This window comes from Leopardus geoffroyi, chromosome B2 (genome assembly GCF_018350155.1).
Source record: "Leopardus geoffroyi isolate Oge1 chromosome B2, O.geoffroyi_Oge1_pat1.0, whole genome shotgun sequence".
Lineage (NCBI taxonomy): Eukaryota > Metazoa > Chordata > Mammalia > Carnivora > Felidae > Leopardus > Leopardus geoffroyi.
The window spans coordinates 87,468,697-87,488,535 of NC_059332.1; the positions used below are offsets into that span (position 1 = coordinate 87,468,697).

General features: G+C 36.9%; 1 protein-coding gene across 15 annotated transcripts in view; it reads left to right on the forward strand.

The window, feature by feature from the left end:
• Positions 1–19,839, forward strand: part of KLHL32 (kelch like family member 32) — a 242,419-nt gene that overhangs the window by 172,861 nt on the left and 49,719 nt on the right. For 9 of the 15 annotated variants that reach the window (XM_045499089.1, XM_045499085.1, XM_045499082.1 and 6 more), the window contains one exon: positions 6,516–7,242. The exons of 2 other annotated variants lie outside the window; for them this stretch is intronic. In XM_045499089.1, coding sequence (XP_045355045.1) covers positions 6,516–7,242 — 727 coding nt within the window. Of the gene's footprint in view, positions 1–6,515; positions 7,243–19,839 lie in introns of those variants that run through there. 4 more of the 15 variants (XM_045499092.1, XM_045499095.1, XM_045499091.1 and 1 more) reach the window with 4 other exon arrangements.

The window sequence follows — 19,839 nt, forward strand, 5'->3', positions numbered from 1 at the left end:
TTATATACCATAGGATTTTACATATACATATGATATAAGTATATGATATATATACATATGATATATCATATATGCTACTCCATAGAATGGTAATCAGTGGGGATACACTGAGAAAACTAATAGGAAAGGATTGCCTTTTCTATATATTTTTGAGCCAGGTTTAGTTAACAAGAAATGACCTAGAATTAAAATACATATTCCGTAAAAGTAAAATAATTCAAGACTCAAAGGATGCCTTTTACCTTAAAAATTTGTTCTTTAATTACACACTCTTTAAAGCATTAAAAGAATTTTTAAAAGCATTAAATATATGCTTTTTATGTTGAAGTAATCCATAAATGAGACTTATTGAAAAATACTGCCCACCTATCTTCAAGCAAAACATACTTAAAAAACACTTTATTTTTTTAATTTAACTCTAAATATGGATGTTATCTTTGGTCTTAATTACATTCTATCTTAAAATAATTACTGATGGTTGGTACGCTTAGGTGGCTCAGTCAGTTAAGTGTCTGACTCAGTTTCGGCTCAGGTCGTGATCTCATGGTTTCGTGGGTTTGAGCCCTGCATTGGGCTCTGTGCTGACAGTGCAGAGCCTGCTTGATAGTCTCTCTCCCTCTCTCTCTACCCCTCTTCCGCTCACACTGTCGCTGTCTCAAAATAAATAAATAAAATAAAACTTTTTAAAAATTTATCAAAAAAATGATTACTGATGGAAAAATAATAATCGGGGCACCTGTGTGGCTCAGTCAGTTGAGCATCTGACTTCAGCTCAGGTTATGATCTCATGGTTCATGAGTTCAAGTCCCACATTGGGCTTGCTGCTGTCAGTGCAGGGCCTGCTTCAGATCCTCTGCCCCCATCTCTCTGCCCCTCCCCTGCTTGTGCTCTCTCAAAAATAAATAAAAAAACACTAAAAAAAAGAGAAAAAGAATGATGATATGATACAATAGAAAAATAGTTGTATAATTTAAAAACTGGGCTTGTTTTTCTTTTAGGTTTTTTTCAGCTTTATTAATTTATTTTTGTAGTTTAAAATTTTTATGTAAATTCCAGTTAGTTAACATACAGTGTAATATTAGTTTCAGGTGTAGAATTTAATGATTCATCACTGACTTACAACACCCAGTGCTCATTGCAACAAGTGCCCTCCTTAATGCCCATCACCCAATTCACCCATCTCCCCAACCCACCTCCCCTCCAGCAACCCTCAGTTTGTTGTCTATAGTTAAGAGTCTAAAAAACTGGGGTTTCAGTTCCAGCTTTTCTAATTAGTTGCACGACTTGAGGTAAGAGAGGTAACTTGTCTAGATTTGATTTCTGTTTGTAAAATTGAGAAGCTTGAACCAAATACCAAATGGATTCTAAAGTGTTTTCTGACCCTAATATTTTATTTATTTGAGGGCTTAAAAGACTATGATGTTCATTGCATTGCCAAGAACCTCAAATAGAGGTGGTTGGCACCAATCATGTGAAGGAGTGAAACAAGGGTCTTATATATGTAAGTTTAGTACACTGCATGCTGTTGTGTGACATTTTTAGAGTTTATAAGGACTTTAGAGGAAAGCCATGAAGATGAGATAATAGGAAACCAAAACCTGTGATAGGTAGATAATTATATAGAGGAATTGATATTATTTGTTCAAGAAGAATATGAGAAATAGCAGAAGAACAGTTGTAAATAATTTTCCCTTCTTAAAAAATATTTTTTAATGTTTATTTACTTTAGAGAAAGAGAAAGAGACAGAGTGTGAGCAGGTGAGGAGCAGAGAGAGGGAGACACAGAATCCGAAGCAGGCTCCAGGCTCTGAGCTGTCAGTGCAGAGCCTGATGTGGGGCTCGAACCCCATGAACCATGCCTGACCTGAGCCGAAGTTGGATGCTCAACTGACTGAGCCTCTCAGGCGCCCTGTAAATAATTTTCCCTTTAACAAATATGTGTAGCCTACTGTGTGCAGGCATTGTTCTTATCAAGGATCTGAGGATGAGATGTGTTGAAGCTGGAATAAGCTGTAGCAAATGCCCCTTGTAGGAAGAAACAATTCTCCATCAGGGTAAGATGAGCTAGACTGGGTCAGGCAAAATGCTTGGGAGATCTCCCATAGTCTTTTTTTAAAAAATTTTTTTAAATGTTTGCTTATTTTTGAGAGAAAGAGTAACAGGGGCAAAGAGGGGCAAAGAGAGAGGGAAACAGAATCTGAAGCAGTCTCCAGGCTCAGAGCCTGACGTGGGGCTCGAACTCACAAACGGTGAGATCATGACCTGAGCCAAAGTCGGACGCCTAACAGACTGAGCCACCCAGGTGCCCCTCCTGTAGTCTTTAGAGATGATACTGTCTTGTGTTTCACATGGTTTAGGAAACATCTTGCATAATGGTACTCTTTGTGTGCCTTCCCAGACAGAATCTTTAATTTTTTTTCCACTCTTGCTGGCTTTGTCTCCAAAAAAAGTGGGAGATAAAGACTTTTGCTAATTGCTCCATTTTTCTCCTAATTAAAATATGCTACAGTTTAGAGTGATGGGGATATCAGTATGCTAGAGTAAGTAAAATAGAATAGGATTTCAGCCTGCCCTGATTTATGCTTTCTCAGTGTAGGGTGATTAAAAACCACCAGTTCCCTTATGTTTTCAAACATAAGCACCAGGATATACTTCAAAGCTAACTGTGGTCTTTAGGTTTTGTGATGCTCTGGTGATGAATCAGCCTTCAAATGGATAATGGAGGCCCCTTAAATGGGCCCCAGGATTTCCTCAACCACCTTACCTTTAATTCAGCATGATTCTGTGAAGAAGTCATGGTGTAGAAGTGATTTTGAGGTAGTTCATTGTTCTGAAATTTCTTTGCCATTTTTTTCATTATTTGGATAAATAAGAGTTACCTATGCTTTCAGTGGTTTTTCTCTTTTACATTTTTACGAAAGTAAAACCAGAGTACAATTACAATTTTTTTAAAGTGTTCGTTTAAATTCCAGTTAGTTAACATACAGGGTAATGTTAGTTTCAGGCGTAAAATGTAGTGATTCACCACTTCCATGCACCTAGAACCCATCACGACAAGTGGCGCTCCTCAGTCCCCATCCTCTAGTCCCCCTCCTCACCTCCCCTCTGGTAACCATCAGTTTGTTCTGATAGTTAAGAGTCTGTTTCTTGGTTTGCCTCTCTCCCTCTTTGCTTTTCCCTATGCTCTTTTGTTTCTGAAATTCCACATATGAGTGAAATCATACGGTATTTGTCTCTGTTTTATTTTGCTTAGTACAATATACTCTAGCTCCATCCTTGTTGCACCCTTTAACATTTATTTGTTACTGTGAAAGCAGAACTGCAGACTGTTTACGTGACTCACTATATACTGTCAGAATCAGCCTTTGATTTATAGACCTTCCAGAACCGAGGTCTCAAAATATGCTGTCTTACCCATAGTAAGATCTTAGCCATATCTTACCATATAGGAAATGTATTGTTTTACCTTTAATACTAAACTATAAGTGTCCTATATTTTTACTAAAAGATCCAACTTAGACTTCATTTGATTTAAGCCTTCTCAATTTTGAAACAAAAGACTCAATTTACTCTGAAAAGGCACTGATTTACTCTTTCATGAATGGGAATCTGTCTGGAATCTTCTGACTCAGTGTGGTCTATGGACCAGCAGCATATGCATCACCTTTAGATGGTTAGAATATGCAAACTCCCTATTCTCCTCTCTCCAGTTATTGAATCAGAAGCTGCATCTTGACCAGAAACCCCAGTTAATTTGTGTGCATGCTAGGTTTGGAAATCACTGGATTTAAATCTATAAACCACACTAATTCTAGCTGAGATTGCTTTAAGGTTGGTGTCAGAACAGTTAATTGTAAATTCATCTACCTTCGATTTGGAGAAAAGATAAACCCAATAACTGTGAATGATTTGCGTAATCTGAAAATATTTAGAATGATAAAATTGCACACGTTATATGAAGTCTGTGAGAAATTAGAAATATTGGCAAGAAATAAGATAAAAATTATGCCAGAAAATACGAACTAAATGTTTGTGCACAAGGCATTCTATATAATGCATAGTATTGAGAAATTGAACATGAAAAACCTCGTGATACATGTGATATAGGCCTAATAGACAGAAAGCCAGAAATTAATCAGTGATAGATCACAGTGGTCACTGTTCCACTGCCAGTTTGATTTGTTAGAGATTTTCTTAAACGCAGAACCTAGCTGTGGCTTGTGTACTTTTCATGCAGTAAGTGACACCGAGTGCTGGAAAAATAAAAATAAACTCGAGAGTGTTAAGAGATGGATTAGAAGATTGATTATGACATAGGAAGAAAAGATTTATGAGGAAAGAGAAAAATAATTAAATGGGCAGCACTGTGCTCTAAAAAGAAGCTATGGAGAGATGGATATTTATCTAATGTTTCACTCATGCTGTTTCCTATAGTATCCATATGAAATTTGCAGAAATATTAGGACTGTAAGGATGCTGAGAAATATGTTACAGAGCAAAGCAGCAGTATCAGCTGGAACTACTCAATTAAATTAGGAGCAATATCAAAGATTACATCTCAGAAAATTTTTCCTGGTTCATGACAAGTGACCTTGAATGGATGACTTTATCCCTGAGAACTTTTGAAAGCTCTGTGGCCAAAGAATGGAAGATCATTTATTAAGTTGTTGAATTACCTTCCCAGGGAAATTGCGGAATGCCATTCCTTGAAATTTCTAAATGTAGGGTGGAAAAAAATCAGGATGTTGCCTATCGGAACTCTTCTCTACTTCTGGTGCAGACCTGGTGATTGCTGAGTGATGTTTTTCTTCTACAGTATCTTTGATTATTGTTCATGATTACCATACACAGATACATTTTTTTTTCTTCAAGTTGGTATCTTATTTAAGTTAAAAAAAAAAGCCAGCTTCTAGAAAAACAGCTAGGAAATGTCAGTCATCTGCCCTCCTTGCTGTCTGCCTTCTTGGCAGAGATAGGCTACCTAGCATTCTTTTTTCATTTCTCTTTACTACGTAGTTCATCAAGAGATGCAATTTAGTATATATTAGATGTGAATTCATTTCCTATATTCTCTTCATTCAGAAAGCTAAAAAGAAAAGCCCCAAATATGCCTTGTCTTTTGGAGCCATTTGTCAAAATGAATACAGAAACTATGTATGAAACTCTCAAATGAAATCATGTAGTTCTTCAGAGAGTTTCATGATCCTTTTCACCAGGTGAAAACCCAGCTCATGTTTGCCTAGGAGTAGTGGTCCAAGAGCACTACATTTCCTTCACCTCCCTCTGTAGATTTTTTTTCCCAGTGATACATATCAGCTGAAAAGCAGAGCCAGAACCCCAGTTTCACTGGTCACAATTACTTAATATTCTAATTTATTACTTTACTTTTTCATGCTAATTCCTTCACATCCACATTTATATTATCTAGGAGATCTAGCTTAATATAGGTGCTGCTAAGGATAATTTATATCAAATGTGTTGCCTGGAGATATTAGATATATTTCATGTTGGTATGTAGGAAAATTTGCCAAACTTAAATATTAAATCACATTAATTAAACTACATAACGTGTTCTGTAACATGAATTTGTTTTTTTGTTGATGGTATTTTCTAAATTATTGTATAATTTTATTGTTTATGACTTTGTACACCTTCTTTAGTTTGAAGAAATTCTATATATCTGTAGCCCAGAATTCTTACTCTTTTCCTTCTTGAAAGAGATCTAGACCTAAACAAAAAGGTTAAGATTACATTTCACTGTTGTGTCCATAATACAAAGATAACATTCTCCATATCCTGTTTTGTGAAAACGGCTCTAACAAATTGCCAGTATCTTGTATGTGCAAACAACAAATATTTCCAAGATGAAAACTAATTGGGAAATAAAAATAAAATTGATGGGTTACAGTCTTCCTTTTTCTTCTCTTGTTTCCTGACTGATTAGACCTACCAAAGGGGACAGGGGGGAAAGTGCTCTTTGTTTCTAAATCCTTTTACTAGTGTCATATTGATTCTCTCCCAAGTATACCTTGTGGTCTCAGATGATCACATATTTTCATTTGTACTCAAATTGATACAGCACCTTGACTCATGGGTTGACATACACTGCTTGTACTGTGGTGACACTGCTCACCATAGACATTCCTGGGGTGGGGTATACCATGACTCTTCTGCATGAAACAAGAGAAGAGGCTGTTTCACAACAGTGTTCTCTTTCTTTGAAAAGTGATTATTGTTCCTCCCAATTGCCACCTTAAGTCTCCTCTAGTGTTGCTAAACATTGCTCTTGACCTCTACAAGAATGCTTGAGCTCTTTTGTGTCTCTGCTGATGCAAAAAATTTTCCTCAGCTGAGTATCAAAATATTCTACTGTTACAATATTTGTAAGAAAAAAATGTATCTTATAATACATTTATGAAGTGTATGAAAGAATACAAGGTGACCTGCCTGCACACCATTGCTTTGGTTCTCTTTCTTACCTTTGTATTCTCTCATCCCCCCTCCCTCTGTTTCAGCTAGCTGTGAGGTGGTTGGAACACAACTGCCATTACCAGTACATGGATGAGCTCCTGCAGTATATCCGCTTTGGCCTGATGGATGTGGATACTCTCCATACAGTTGCCCTGTCCCACCCCCTCGTCCAGGCAAGTGAAACTGCAACAGCTCTTGTCAATGAGGCCCTGGAGTACCACCAGAGCATCTATGCACAGCCCGTTTGGCAAACTCGCAGGACCAAACCGCGATTCCAGTCAGACACTCTATATATCATTGGTGGGAAAAAGCGTGAGGTCTGTAAAGTCAAGGAACTTCGGTACTTCAATCCTGTTGACCAGGAGAATGCTCTCATAGCTGCCATTGCCAACTGGAGTGAGCTGGCTCCCATGCCCGTGGGAAGGAGCCACCACTGTGTAGCAGTCATGGGGGACTTTCTGTTTGTGGCAGGAGGAGAAGTTGAGCATGCTAGTGGCCGGACATGTGCTGTGAGGACTGCCTGTCGCTATGACCCCCGCAGTAATTCCTGGGCGGAGATAGCACCCATGAAAAACTGCCGGGAGCATTTTGTGCTGGGTGCCATGGATGAATACCTCTATGCAGTTGGGGGTAGAAATGAACTGCGCCAGGTTCTGCCTACAGTTGAGCGATATTGCCCCAAGAAGAACAAATGGACTTTTGTGCAGTCCTTTGACCGATCCCTTTCATGTCATGCTGGATATGTGGCTGATGGTCTTCTTTGGATATCAGGTAGAACATGCCTCATATGTTGGATTTATCAAAAAACACTTTTTCATTGTGGCATAAATTTAAAAGTTGAGTGTTGGTAGTTGTGGCCATGTTTAATTGAACCACTGAACGAAGGATGCCATTTTACCTAATTAACATTTATTACTGGAAACCTACTCTTTAGAGAGCAATGTAATTGGAAATAATTGAACTTTCTGTGACTTTCTCAATGAGTAAAAATTCAAGGTGGAAATTAATGGCCCATCACATCCTTTTCTTACCAAACCTTCTATTGTTTAGATTGTCAGTTTTTGATACTCATGGATTGCTTTACACACCTTGTGGCTTGTCTAGATTCTTTGCCTTTTTTTTTAACCACTCTGGGCTGCTTGACTAGGAGATGTTCCATCAAAGACAGGGCAGGCAAAGTAAAAGTCCAGTGAATCCATTTTGATGGGTATAGCAATAGGTATATATCCAGGTAGGAGCCATGTACATGGAGGGAAGAGATTTAAGTTATTGGCTAAGATATGTTTTTGTATTATCTGTGGATTATAGTTGTGCATACCATCCTAAATTCTTCATTCTTGTTTAATCTTCCATTCTTACTGATTATTTGGGTGTACTTATTATTTTAATTTACATTGTCTACACTTTTTTTAAGCCTTTTGATTATGAAAAAAGGAGACTAGTATAGTGAATCCCATGTACCCGTGGCCCAATTTCAGTAGTAGTCCACTCACTGCCAGTCTTGTTTCATCCACGGCATATATTCCTGCAAACCCCTACTGGCTACCTTTTCACTGGTACAGAGGGAGTCTATGAGGCGTAAGTTATTAACATCACATTATCAACCTGTGTTTCCAATCCAATTCTTGAAAAGATCTAAACTCTTCTCCTTTGAAAGCGTTGCCCACTGGGGAGGAAATTCCTATCACCTCTCAGAGGACACTCATTTTGTAATGCAGATGGAACTTGTTGAATTCCCATGTCCAGGACAAAGAGAAATAGAAATATAAGATAAATACTAAGAGTAACTTTGAGATGTTTGTATTTAGAAGACACAATCACTTTTTTTAAAGTCTGTATGTCTTAATCTTTTTCATGTATTTTACCCCCCTCCCCACTGGCAACCACCAATGTGTTCTCTGTATTTATGATTCTGTTTCTGGTGTTTTTGTTTGTTCATTTGTTTTGTTTTATAGGGCTCACACATGAATGAAATTGTGTGGTATTTGTCTTTTTCAGACCTACTTTACTCAGCGTAATACCCTTTAGGTCCTTCTATGTTGTCACAAATGGCATGAGCTGATTCTTTTTTACGGTTGAGTAATATTCCATTTAGATTATTATAATAATTATATCTATATATATACACACATATATATTATATCACATCTTTATCCATTCATATATCATTGGACACTTGGGCCGCTTCCATAATTTGGCTATTGAAAATAATGCTGCAGTAAACATAGGGATGCATATATCTTTTCCATAGTGTTTTCATTTTGGGGGAGGGGGGGTAAATACCCAGTAGTGGAATTACTGGATCATGTTGTAGTTCTATTTCAGATTTTTTTGAAGAACCTCCATACTGTGTTCCATAGTGTTTTCACCAGTTTACATTCTCACCCACAATGCATGAAGGTTCCCTTTTCTCCACCTCTTTGACAACACTTGTTATTTCTTGTCTTTTTGATACTAGCCATTCTGGCTGGTGTGAGTTGATATCTTAATGTGGTTTTGATTTCCATTTCCTTGATTATTAGTAATGTTGAGCATCTTTTCATGTGTCTGTTGGCCATGTATGTGTCTTCCTTGGAAAAATGTCTTTTCAGGTTCTCTACCCTTTTTTAATTGGATTATTTATTTTCTTGGGGTTGAGTTGTGTAAGTTCTTTATATATTTCAGATATTAACCCCTTATAAGGTATATGTTTTGCAGGTATCTTCTTTGATTCAGTAGGTTTTTTGTTTTTTTGATGGTTTCGTTAAATGTGCAAAAGCTTTTTATTTTGATATAGTCCCAATAGTTTACTTTTGTTTCTCTTGCCTGAGGAGTCATATCTAGAAAAATACTGCTAAGACTGATGTCCAAGACATTACTGTCTGTTTTCTTTTATGAGTTTTATGGTTTCAGGTCTGACATTTAGGTCTTTAATGCATTTTGAGTTTTTGTGTGTGGTGTAAGAAAGTGGTCCAGGTTCATTCTTTCACATGTAGCTGTCCAGTTTTCCCAACATTGTTTATTGAAGAGACTGTCTTTTCCCCCATTGTATGTTCTTGCCTCCTTTGTCACAGATTAATTGACCTTTTGAGTATGGGTTTATTTCTGGGTTCTCTATTCTGCTCCAATGATCTATATGTATACTTTTGTGCCAGTACTGGACTATTTTGATTACTCTAGTTTTGTAGTATGGTTTGAAATCTGAGATTGTGATACCCGCCCTCCGTCCCCCAATCTTGTTCTTCATTGTTAGGATTGCTTTTGCTACCCAGGGCATTTTGTAGTGCCATACAAATGTTAGGATTATTTGTCCTAATTCTGCAATATATGCTGTTGGTATTTTGATAGAGGTTGCATTAAATCTGTAGAGTGCTTTGGGTAGTATGGATATTTTCACAATATTTACTTTTCCAATCTATGAGCATGGAGTATCTTTCCATTTGTTTGTGTCATCTTCAGTTTCCTGCATCAGTGTTTTATAGTTTTCAGAGTACAGGTCTTTTACCTCCTTGGTTAAATTTGTTCCTAGGGATTTTAGTATTTTTGGCACAATTGTAAATGGGATTGTTCTCTTAATTTCTCTTTTTGCTATTTATTAGTGTATAGAAATTCACCAGATTTCCATATATTGATTCTGAATTCTGCAATTTTACTGAATTCATTTATCAGTTCTAGCAGTTTTTGTAGTGGAGCCTTCAGGGTTTTCTACAAATAGTATGATGTCATCTGCAAACAGTGAAAATTTTACTTCTTCCTTACAAATTTGGATGCCTTTCGGGGCGCCTGGGTGGCTCAGTCGGTTAAGCGGCCGACTTCAGCCAGGTCACGATCTCGCGGTCCGTGAGTTCAAGCCCCGGGTCAGGCTCTGGGCTGATGGCTCAGAGCCTGGAGCCTGTTTCCGATTCTGTGTCTCCCTCTCTCTCTGCCCCTCCCCCGTTCATGCTCTGTCTCTCTCTGTCCCAAAAATAAATAAACGTTGAAAAAAAAAAAAATAAGACCCAACAAATTTGGATGCCTTTCATTTTTCTTCTGGTCTGGTTGCTGCAGCTAGAACTTCCAGTACTATGGTGAATAAAATTAGTGAGAGTGGAAATCCTTGTCATTTTCCTAATCTTAGAGGAAAAGCTCTCAGTATTTTCCCTTTAAGTATGATATTAGCTCTGGGTTTGTCGTATATGGCCTTTATTATGTTAAGGTATGTTCGATCTAATCCTACTTTATTGAGACTTTTTTTTTTTTATCATGAATGTGTTGTACTTTGTTAAATGGTTTTTCTGCATCTATTTAAATGATCATATGGTTTTTATTCTTTCTCTTATTGCTGTGATGTATCACATTGATTGATTTGCAAATGTTGAACCATTCTTGCATCCCAGGAATAAATCCCACTTGATTGTGATGAATGATTGTTTTATTAGTGTATTGTTGAATTTGGTTTGCTAATTTTGTTGAGGATTTTTTTCATTTATGTTTCATCGAGATTTTGGCTTGTACTTCTCTTTTTTTGTGTGGTGTTTTTATTTGGTTTTGGTATCAGGGTAATGGTGGCCTCATAGAATGAATTTGAAGCTTCCTTCCTCTTCTATTTTTTGGAATAGTTTGAAAAGAATAGGTATCAACTCTTCTTTCAATGTTTGGTAGAATTCACCTGTGAAGCTGTCTGGTCCTGGAATTTTTTGTTTTTTGGGAGTTTTTTTTTTTTACTGATACAGTTTCATTACTGGTAATGCATCCGTTCAAATGTTCTATTTCTTACTGATTCAGTTTTGGGAAGTTATATGATTATAGGAATTTATCCAGTTCTATTAGGTTGTCCAATTTGCTGGTACATAATTTTTCACCATATTCTCTTATAATCTTTCATATTTCTGTGGTGTTGGTTGTTATTTCTCCTCTTTCATTTCTGGATTTGTTTATTTGAGTCCTTTCTCTCTCTCTCTTTTTGTTGTTGTTGTTGTTGTTGTTGTTGTTGTTTATGAGTCTGCCTAAAGGTTTGATCATTACAAAGAACCAGCTCCTAGTTTTGTTGATCTGTCCTATTTTTTTTTTCTTTTTAGTTTCTATTTCATTTATGTCTGCTCTAATCTCTTGTTATTTCCTTCCTTTACTGTTTTTGAGTTTTGTTTGTTCAACTTTTTATAGCTTCTTTAGGTATAAGGTTAGGTTGTTTATTTGAGATTTTCCTTGCTTCTTGAGGTAGGCCTGTAGTACTATAAACATCTTTCTTAGAACAGCTTTTGCTGGGGGCGCCTGGGTGGCTCAGTTGGTTAAGCGGCCGACTTCGGCTCAGGTCATGATTTCGCACTCCGTGAGTTCGAGCCCCGTGTTGGGCTCTGTGCTGACAGCTCAGAGCCTGGAGCCTGTTTCAGATTCTGTGTCTCCCTCTCTCTGACCCTCCCCCATTCATGCTTGGTCTCTCTGTCTCAAAAACAAAGGTTAAAAAAAAATTAAAAAAAAAAGAACAGTTTTGCTGTATCCCAAAGATTTTGGACCATTGGGTTATCTTTTTCATTTGTCTCTAAATATTACTTGATTTCATCTTTGATGTCTTAGTTTACCCATTCATTGTTTAATATCATCTTTTTCCATATTCTTTTCTTGTGATTGATTTCTAGTTTCATAGTATTGGGATTGGAAAAGATGCATGGTATGATGTTGATCTTTTTGAATTTGTTGAGACTTGGTTTGTGGCCTAACATGTGATCTATTCTAGATAATGTTCCATGTGCATTTGAAAAGAACATGAATTCTGCTGTTATGATGAATTGTTCTGAATGTATCCATTAGATCCATCTGGTCCAATGTGTCATTCAAAGCCACTGTTTCCATGTTGATTTTCTGTTTGGATGATCTATCCATTGATGTAAGTGTGGGACTTACTTACTATGTTGCATTGCTACAAAGTCCTCTAATATTTTGTATTACTATTGATTACTTTCTTTATGTTTGTTATTACTTGCTTTATGTGTTTAGGTGCTCTCCTATTGGGTGCATAAATATTTACAATTGTTATATCTTCTTGTTGCATTGTTCCCTTTATAATTGTATAGTGTCCTTCTTTATCTCTCATTATACTATTTTTTAAAAGTCTATTTTGTTTGATATAACTATTGCCTCCGCAGCTTTCTTTTCACTTCCATTTGCATGATAAATGCTTTTCCATGCCTTCATTTTCAGTCTGCAAGTGTCTTTAAGTCTGAAATGAGTCTCTTATAGGCTGCATATAGGTAGGTCTTGCTTTTTTATCCATTCTGTCACCTTATGTCTTATTAGTGTTTAGTACATTTACATTCAAAGTAATTACTGATAGATATGTTCTTATTGCCATTGTGTTACTTTTTTATGGTTGTGCTTATAGTTCTCTATTCCTCTCTTCTCATGCTCTTTTTTCTCATGTTGAGTTTCTTTAGTGATACACTTGGATTTCTTTCTGTTTGTTTTTTGCATAACTCTTACTGGTTTTTGATTTGTGGTTACCATTAGGTTTGTATATAACATTTTATGCATACAGCAGTCTATATTAAGTTGATGGTCGCTTAAGTTTGAATGTATTTTTTACTCACCTCTCTTCATGGTTTAGGTATGTATATGGTGTCATACTTTATATATTTTTATTTTGTGAATCCCTTGACTAGATTTTTATAGATACACATAATTTTACTCCTTTTGTGTTTCCTACTCTTCTTATTCCTACTTATGTGCTTTCCTTTCCATTCAAAAAGTCCTCTTTAACATTTCATGTAGGGCTGGTTTAGTCATGAATGCCTTTAGCTTTTGTTTGGGAGACTCTTTATCTCTCCTTCTATTCTGAATGATAGCCTTGCTGGTAGAACATCCTTGGCTGCAGGGTTTTTTTCCCTTCAGCACTCTGAATATTTCATGCTACTCCCTTCTGGCCTGCAAAATTTCTGCTGAAAAATCACTTGACAGCCTTAGGTTTCCCTTGTCTATAACTGTTTTCTTTTCTCTTGCTGCTTTTTAAAAATTTATTTATTTTGAGAGAGAGAGGGAGAGAAAAGAGAGAGAGAGTATGTGCTTTAGCAGGGGAGGGACAGAGAGAGAGGGAGAGAGAGAGAATCCCAAGTAGGCTCCACAGTGTCAGCATGGAGTCTAACATGGGGCTCAAACTCACAAATTGTGAGATCATGACCTGAGCTGAAATCAAGAGTTGGATGCTTAACCAACTGAACCATCCAGGCACCCCTCTCTTGCTGCTTTTAAAATTCTCTCTTTATCACTAGTTTTTGCCATTTTAATTACTATGTGCCTTGGTGTGGACCTCTTTGGGTTGAATTTGTTGGGGGCCTTCTGTGGCTCTTGGATCTGGATTTCTGTTTCCTTCCTAAGATTTGGGAAACATTTAGCTATTATTTCTTCAAATAAATTTCCTGCCCCTTTTCTCTCTCTTCTCCTTCTAGGATCCCTATAATGTGAATGTTATTATACTTGATGATGTCAATTCCAGTCTGTTTTCATTTTTTTTCTCTCTTGTTCCTCTCGATTGATTTCCATTACTCAGTTGTTCATTACTCACTGATCTGTTCTTCTGCTTCCTCTAGTTTACTATTTATTCCATCTAGTGTAAACTTGATTTCAATTATTGAGTTATCTCTGATTGGCTCTTTTTAATGTTTCCTGTCTCTTTGTTAAGGGTTTCACTGAGGTCCTCTACTCTTCTCTAGTTGAGTGAGTATCTTTATGACCATTACTTTAAATTCTCTGTCAGGCATATTACTTATCTCTGTTCTGTTTATGTCTCTTGTTGTGATTTTCTCCTGTTCAAAAGAACAGGACATATTACATTTTGGACATATTACTCTGTCTCCTCATTTTGTGTAATTCTCTGTGTCTATTTCTATGTGTTAGGATAGTCAACTACATTTCTTGTTTTTGAAAGTAGTGACCTAATGAAGAAGAGGTCCTGTAGTGCCCTGCAGTGCAGTATCCCCTGTTTACCAGAACCTGGCACCTTAGGAGTGTCTTGAAAGTATTGATGTATGTGCCCTGCTCTTGTGGCTCTGTTGCATTTTCCTTCCATCCAATCATCTGCAATGACTCTCTTTGCCTATTGTGGGCAAGGTTTGGTCCTTGTGTTTTTAGTGAACCAGTGTGGGGCTGTTGTTGGATTAACTTGAGTCAGACCAGGCATTAGCCAGAGATGCAGTATTACCAAACTGCAGGGGAACGTGGGAGTGGAGTGCATGGTGCCACCAAGGTTTGTGCTGGTGGGAGGGAACCTGCAGCTTCCTCCACAAGGCAGGCTGGGATGAGTGGGTGGACCCAGAGAAGCATTCAAGGGTAGGCCAGATCATGTTAGCAAGGTTTGTGTTGTTCTCCTGTGGGAGGGGACCTGGAACTGAGGCATGAGTGGGGGGTGTGTCTGCATGACAACACAGGGGTAGGGTGTGCTTTTAGCAAGTTAGGTGTAGAATTTTGGTACTGCACTGGTTCTAGGAGGTGTCCATGTGGGATGGGGAGAGAAATGGTAGTGCCTGCCAGCTCTTTTTTTTTTCCTGGAGAAGTCTCCCAATGATCCCTATCCCTCTAGCTGCACTCTGAGATTAATAAGAAATCTCTCTCCTGTATACCCCAGGTATTTTTCAAACTGCTGCTTCTATGCTATATCTACATGGACCTCTTTGTTGTGTTGTCTCCCTAATGTGGGGACTCAGTTTCCTCTCACCTTCCCAGCCCACAAGACTGCTGGTTTTTTTTTTTTTTTTTAATTCTGAGTTTTAAACTCCTCTGATTGTAAGATTGTGTGCATTTCATCCCCTCTGCTTTTCAAAGCCAGACACTATGGAGATTCATCTTCCCTATGCAGGCTTCCTTATGAGAGTCTTTTCTTTCCCCTCTCTGGGCTGTGGAGTTCCTCTCTTCTGCAGACAGTTCTGTAGGCCTATTTAGCTCTCAATTGCATCTCTGACCTTCCTACCATCTTTGAAGTGGCCTCTTCTCTACATTTAGCTGCAGAGAGTATGTACTGCCATCTTTGGGTCATTTGGGGAACTATTTACACTTGAGAGGGTTTTATCTAGTTGTACTGCAGGACGAAGTGAGTTGAGGTTCCTCCTGAGATGACAGACCATCTTCTTCAGAAGTCCTGATCATACGGTTATTATTTTTATTTTCTTAATGTGATGTAGCATGTTGATTGATTTGTGGATATTGAACTGTCCTTGCGTCCCAAGAATAAATCCCACTTGATTATGGTGAGTGATCCTTTTAATGTATTGTTGGATTTGGTTTGCTAATCTTTTGTTGAGGAATTTCGCATCTACCTTCATCAGGGATATTGGATATAGTTTTCTTTTTTTGTAGTGTTTTCATCTGGTATTGGTATCAGGGTAATGCTGGTTTCACAGAAAGAATTTGAAAGCTCCCTTTCCTCTTCTATTTTTGGAATAGATTGAAAAGAGTATATATTAACTCTTCTTTAAATGCTTGGTAGAATTCATCTGTGAAGCTATCTGGTCCTGGACTTTTGTTTGTTGGGAATTTTTTGATAATTCAGTTTCATTACTAGTAATTTGTCTGTTTGGATTTTCTGTTCTTCCTGAATTCAGTTTTGGAGGATTATATGTTTCTAGGAATTTATCTGTTTTTTTCTAGGTTGTTCAATTTGTGGACATACAATTTTTCATAGTTGTTTCTTGCTATCCTTTGTATTTTGGTGATGTTGGTTGTTACTTCTCCACCTTCATTTCTGATTGTATTAATTTGAGTTCCTCTCTCTTCTCTTCTTGATGAGTCTGTCTAAAGGCTTATTATCAATTTTGTTTATCTTTTTGAAGAACCATCTCTTGGTTCCACTTATCTTGTCTGTTATTTTTTTAGTCTCTGTTTCAGTTACTTCCATTCTGATCTTTACTGTTTCCTTCCTTCTATTAACCTTGGACTTTGTTCTTATTTTTCTAGTTCTTTTAGGTGTAAGGTTGGGTTGTTAATTTGAAATTTTGTTGTTGTTTGAGGTATGCCTGTATCACTATAAACTTCCCTGTTAGAATTGTTTTTGCTGCATCCCAAAGATTTTGGATTGTTGTGTTTTCATTTTCATTTGTCTCCATGTATTTCATTTTCTCTTTGATTTCTTCATTGACCCTTTTTTTTGTTCGTTTAGTAGCATATTGTTTAGCCTTCATGTGTTTGTGTTTTTTCCATTTTTTTCTTCTTCTAATTGATTTCTAGTTTCCTTGTGGTCAGAAAAGGTACTTGATCTGATTTTAATCTTCTTAAATTTATAGAGATTTGTTTTATTGCCTAATGCGATCTCTCCTGGAGAATGTTCCATGTATACTTGAAAATAATTTATATTCTGCTTTTGGTTGGGATGTTTTGTATATATCTGTTGAGTCCATCTGGTCTAATGTGTCATTAAAAGACACTGTTTCCTTATTGATTTTCTGTCTGGATGATTTATCCATTGATATAAGTAGGAGAAGCAATCACCTTTAAGTAAATCTTGAAGACTTCTCAGCTTCCTTCAATAATCTTCTCTAGTTGTTTAACATCTGCTCTGACAAAATTCTCCCTTGCATTTAAATTAAATTCATTTGTATTCTGCCCATTTTTCCTTCTGCTGTCCTCAATAACCAGGGAGACAGCCACAGTCTTAGCTTCTCTGGATAATGTCTCAATTATTGGCAATTTATTGATTTTCATTGAAGAACCGTAGCTCCTGTCAGTATTTAACTGTTCTGTAATTAATGAATGAAGTTAGGAATTGGACTAAGGAAGAGGATAAATGAGATAGATCCAATAATTACTGGTCTTATATACCAAATAAGCTTTAGATATTTGTTTGTACGTTAGTGTGTCTAATAGATATATTTAGATAAGAACTTCGTTTGTCTGGTGAAATACTCCCTTTTGTTTAAGTGTATATTTCAATAGTTAAGAAAATAACCACCAGGACTATATCGTGTTGGCTTTGCTGAAGAAATTTCAAACTTGGCTACGAATGAGCCTTTGCTAACAGAAGGAAGAGATCTGTACTCGCCAAGGATAACAAAACAGTGATGGATGGCTGAAATCAATGTAATTTATATTTTCTTCCAATTTACATTCCTTCCATTGACTCATTTAGTTTCCATATGTTGTTAATGCATTTCTAAGTTTTATATGAATTTCTCACAAATATTTTAATAAATATTTCCTATTTTCTTAGCTATTAAACTATCTTTTTTAAAAATGCTGCAGTTTCCCTTACATATTCTTAAAGGTCTGACTACTTAATATCTTCTTTAGTGAGGCCTTAGAAAAACACAGAAGCTCATTCTAGACTGGCTAGATCTATCATCCTGGTATCAAGCTGATTTCTCTTTCAATATGGGTCTGTATGTTTCCTTTACCATTTTATTAAAAGTATCAACTTATTACCTATATTGCTCTATCACTTGGTTTTGCCCCTACTGTGAAATGAAATACATTTTCTTTGTTCTTCTTTTGCACTAACGTATGCTGCCTGTGTTAACCATACTTAATGAAAACAATCCCAATTTTCTCAGGTTTGTTTCTCCCCACTGTGTACTTGAGATGAAAAACTCACTTCCCAGTATACAGTACAATACCTTTAATTGGAAAGAAAAGGAAATCACCAGTGACACTTCTAATACCTTCAATCGTCTGCCTCTTTCCTCAGGACCAGCTTGTCATAAATCAATTGTGAATCTAACCATGGATAGGGAGGGGTACTAGATTAAAAAAACTAGGTATACCCCTTAAAAAAACAAGGCAGGTATATGTCGCCCTATCACAGATCTAGAAGTGTTACCCAGATTTATTGTTGCAAATAAAAATATTTGACTCTGTTCCTTATCCTTTACCAAATAATCAAGTATTTCTAATTTAATTGATGGGGGATTAGGTCATTGCCATCTTCCTGGTTGTTTGCAAGCTTTGTCTGAGTTGTAGGAAGTACAGATTTTAGAATGTGGATTTTAGGGGCTTATTTCTGTTCCATAAAACACAAAGTGAATGTTTCTTTAGAGATTCAGTATTTCTAGTGTGCTCACTCCCTCCCCATACTCCCTCCCTTTTCTCTGTCCATTTTGGGGTCAGGACACCTTGAAACCTGTCCATGGTTTTTAAAATGAGACAAGCAGAGATGAATTCAGAAAAGCAGGCTGTATGGATATGCCCATTAGCATTTAATTTAAGATGTTAGAGATAGTCAAATTTTACAGGCTCCTGTAGCATTTGACACTATGACCCAATTCACAAATGCTCCACATCATTTCTACTTGAAATTCACAATACTGAAGCAAAAGGAGCATTAAATATCCTGCAGTTGTGCTTTAAAAGGTACGTTTTCCATTGTGAGATATTGTTTGTGAACTACTAAAAAGATCCCTTTTTGTGAGTGAAAATTAATCCTGAGCTCGTCTTGCAGAACAGCTTACCTTTTCGTTCTTGTCAAATGGCACCAAGATAATGGGAAGCTAACCACAAAAGTAGTGCTTTCAAACTGTAAAAATAAGACAAATGCTACTGTATTTACTCAAAAGCAGTATTTAGTGCTTTCCTGATTCTCTTGGTGAATGCTACATCCTTATTAAGTCTTGTGCTGGTTCCTAGATAAATAAGATTAATTCAGCAAACACACTTCCTACCCTCTAGGAGCTGACAATCAAAAGAGCTTTTCAGATATTTCATTAATGAAAGAACATTTGTTAAAGCTTCTTTCTTTAACTCCCTAGAAGATATGTTTATTTTCATCTTGATTAAATTTATATGAAGCTTACATTGCCCCATTTTAAATAACTTTAATTTATTCAGACCTACTAGAGGGACTTTGGATTTCTAATACTCATTAAAATTAGAACAATGTAAAATTTCATAAACATTTTTTAAATGCTGTAGCTTTAGCTTTTCTCTATCTTTGTAAATATTATTTTACTCTCATCCAAAAAATTACATATAAAACATTGGGAATTAACAGGGGGTGCAGTGGAGGCTGGCTTATGGTGTCCTGACGTCACAGAGCATGTGAAACTTCTCACCAACCAAGAGACCCTGAGTTAGTTTCCTAACCACCCTTAGTCTTCTACCAGGGTAGTGTGGAGTGACAAAGAATGAGACACAGGTCCTGCACTGGGACTCAGTGTAGTAGAGGGAACAGCCTCAACAGATAATTCTAGTATAGTGTGTGATATATGTGATGATAGAAGTCTTTCCTGGGGACAGAAGTAGGGCAAAGCAGGGGGTACTTCATGCAGGTTTCACAAAGGTTTACAGCACCTTCTTCCTAACTTGGCCTTAGGTCCACTGGGCTGCTTCCCATTTACTCATTAACCCCTCCCTGTCATCATGAGTGGGCTTCACGATCCAATCATTTCAATAATTCTCCTGCCCTCTGGCAAGCACTCGCTCTTGAACAAACCCAGGGGT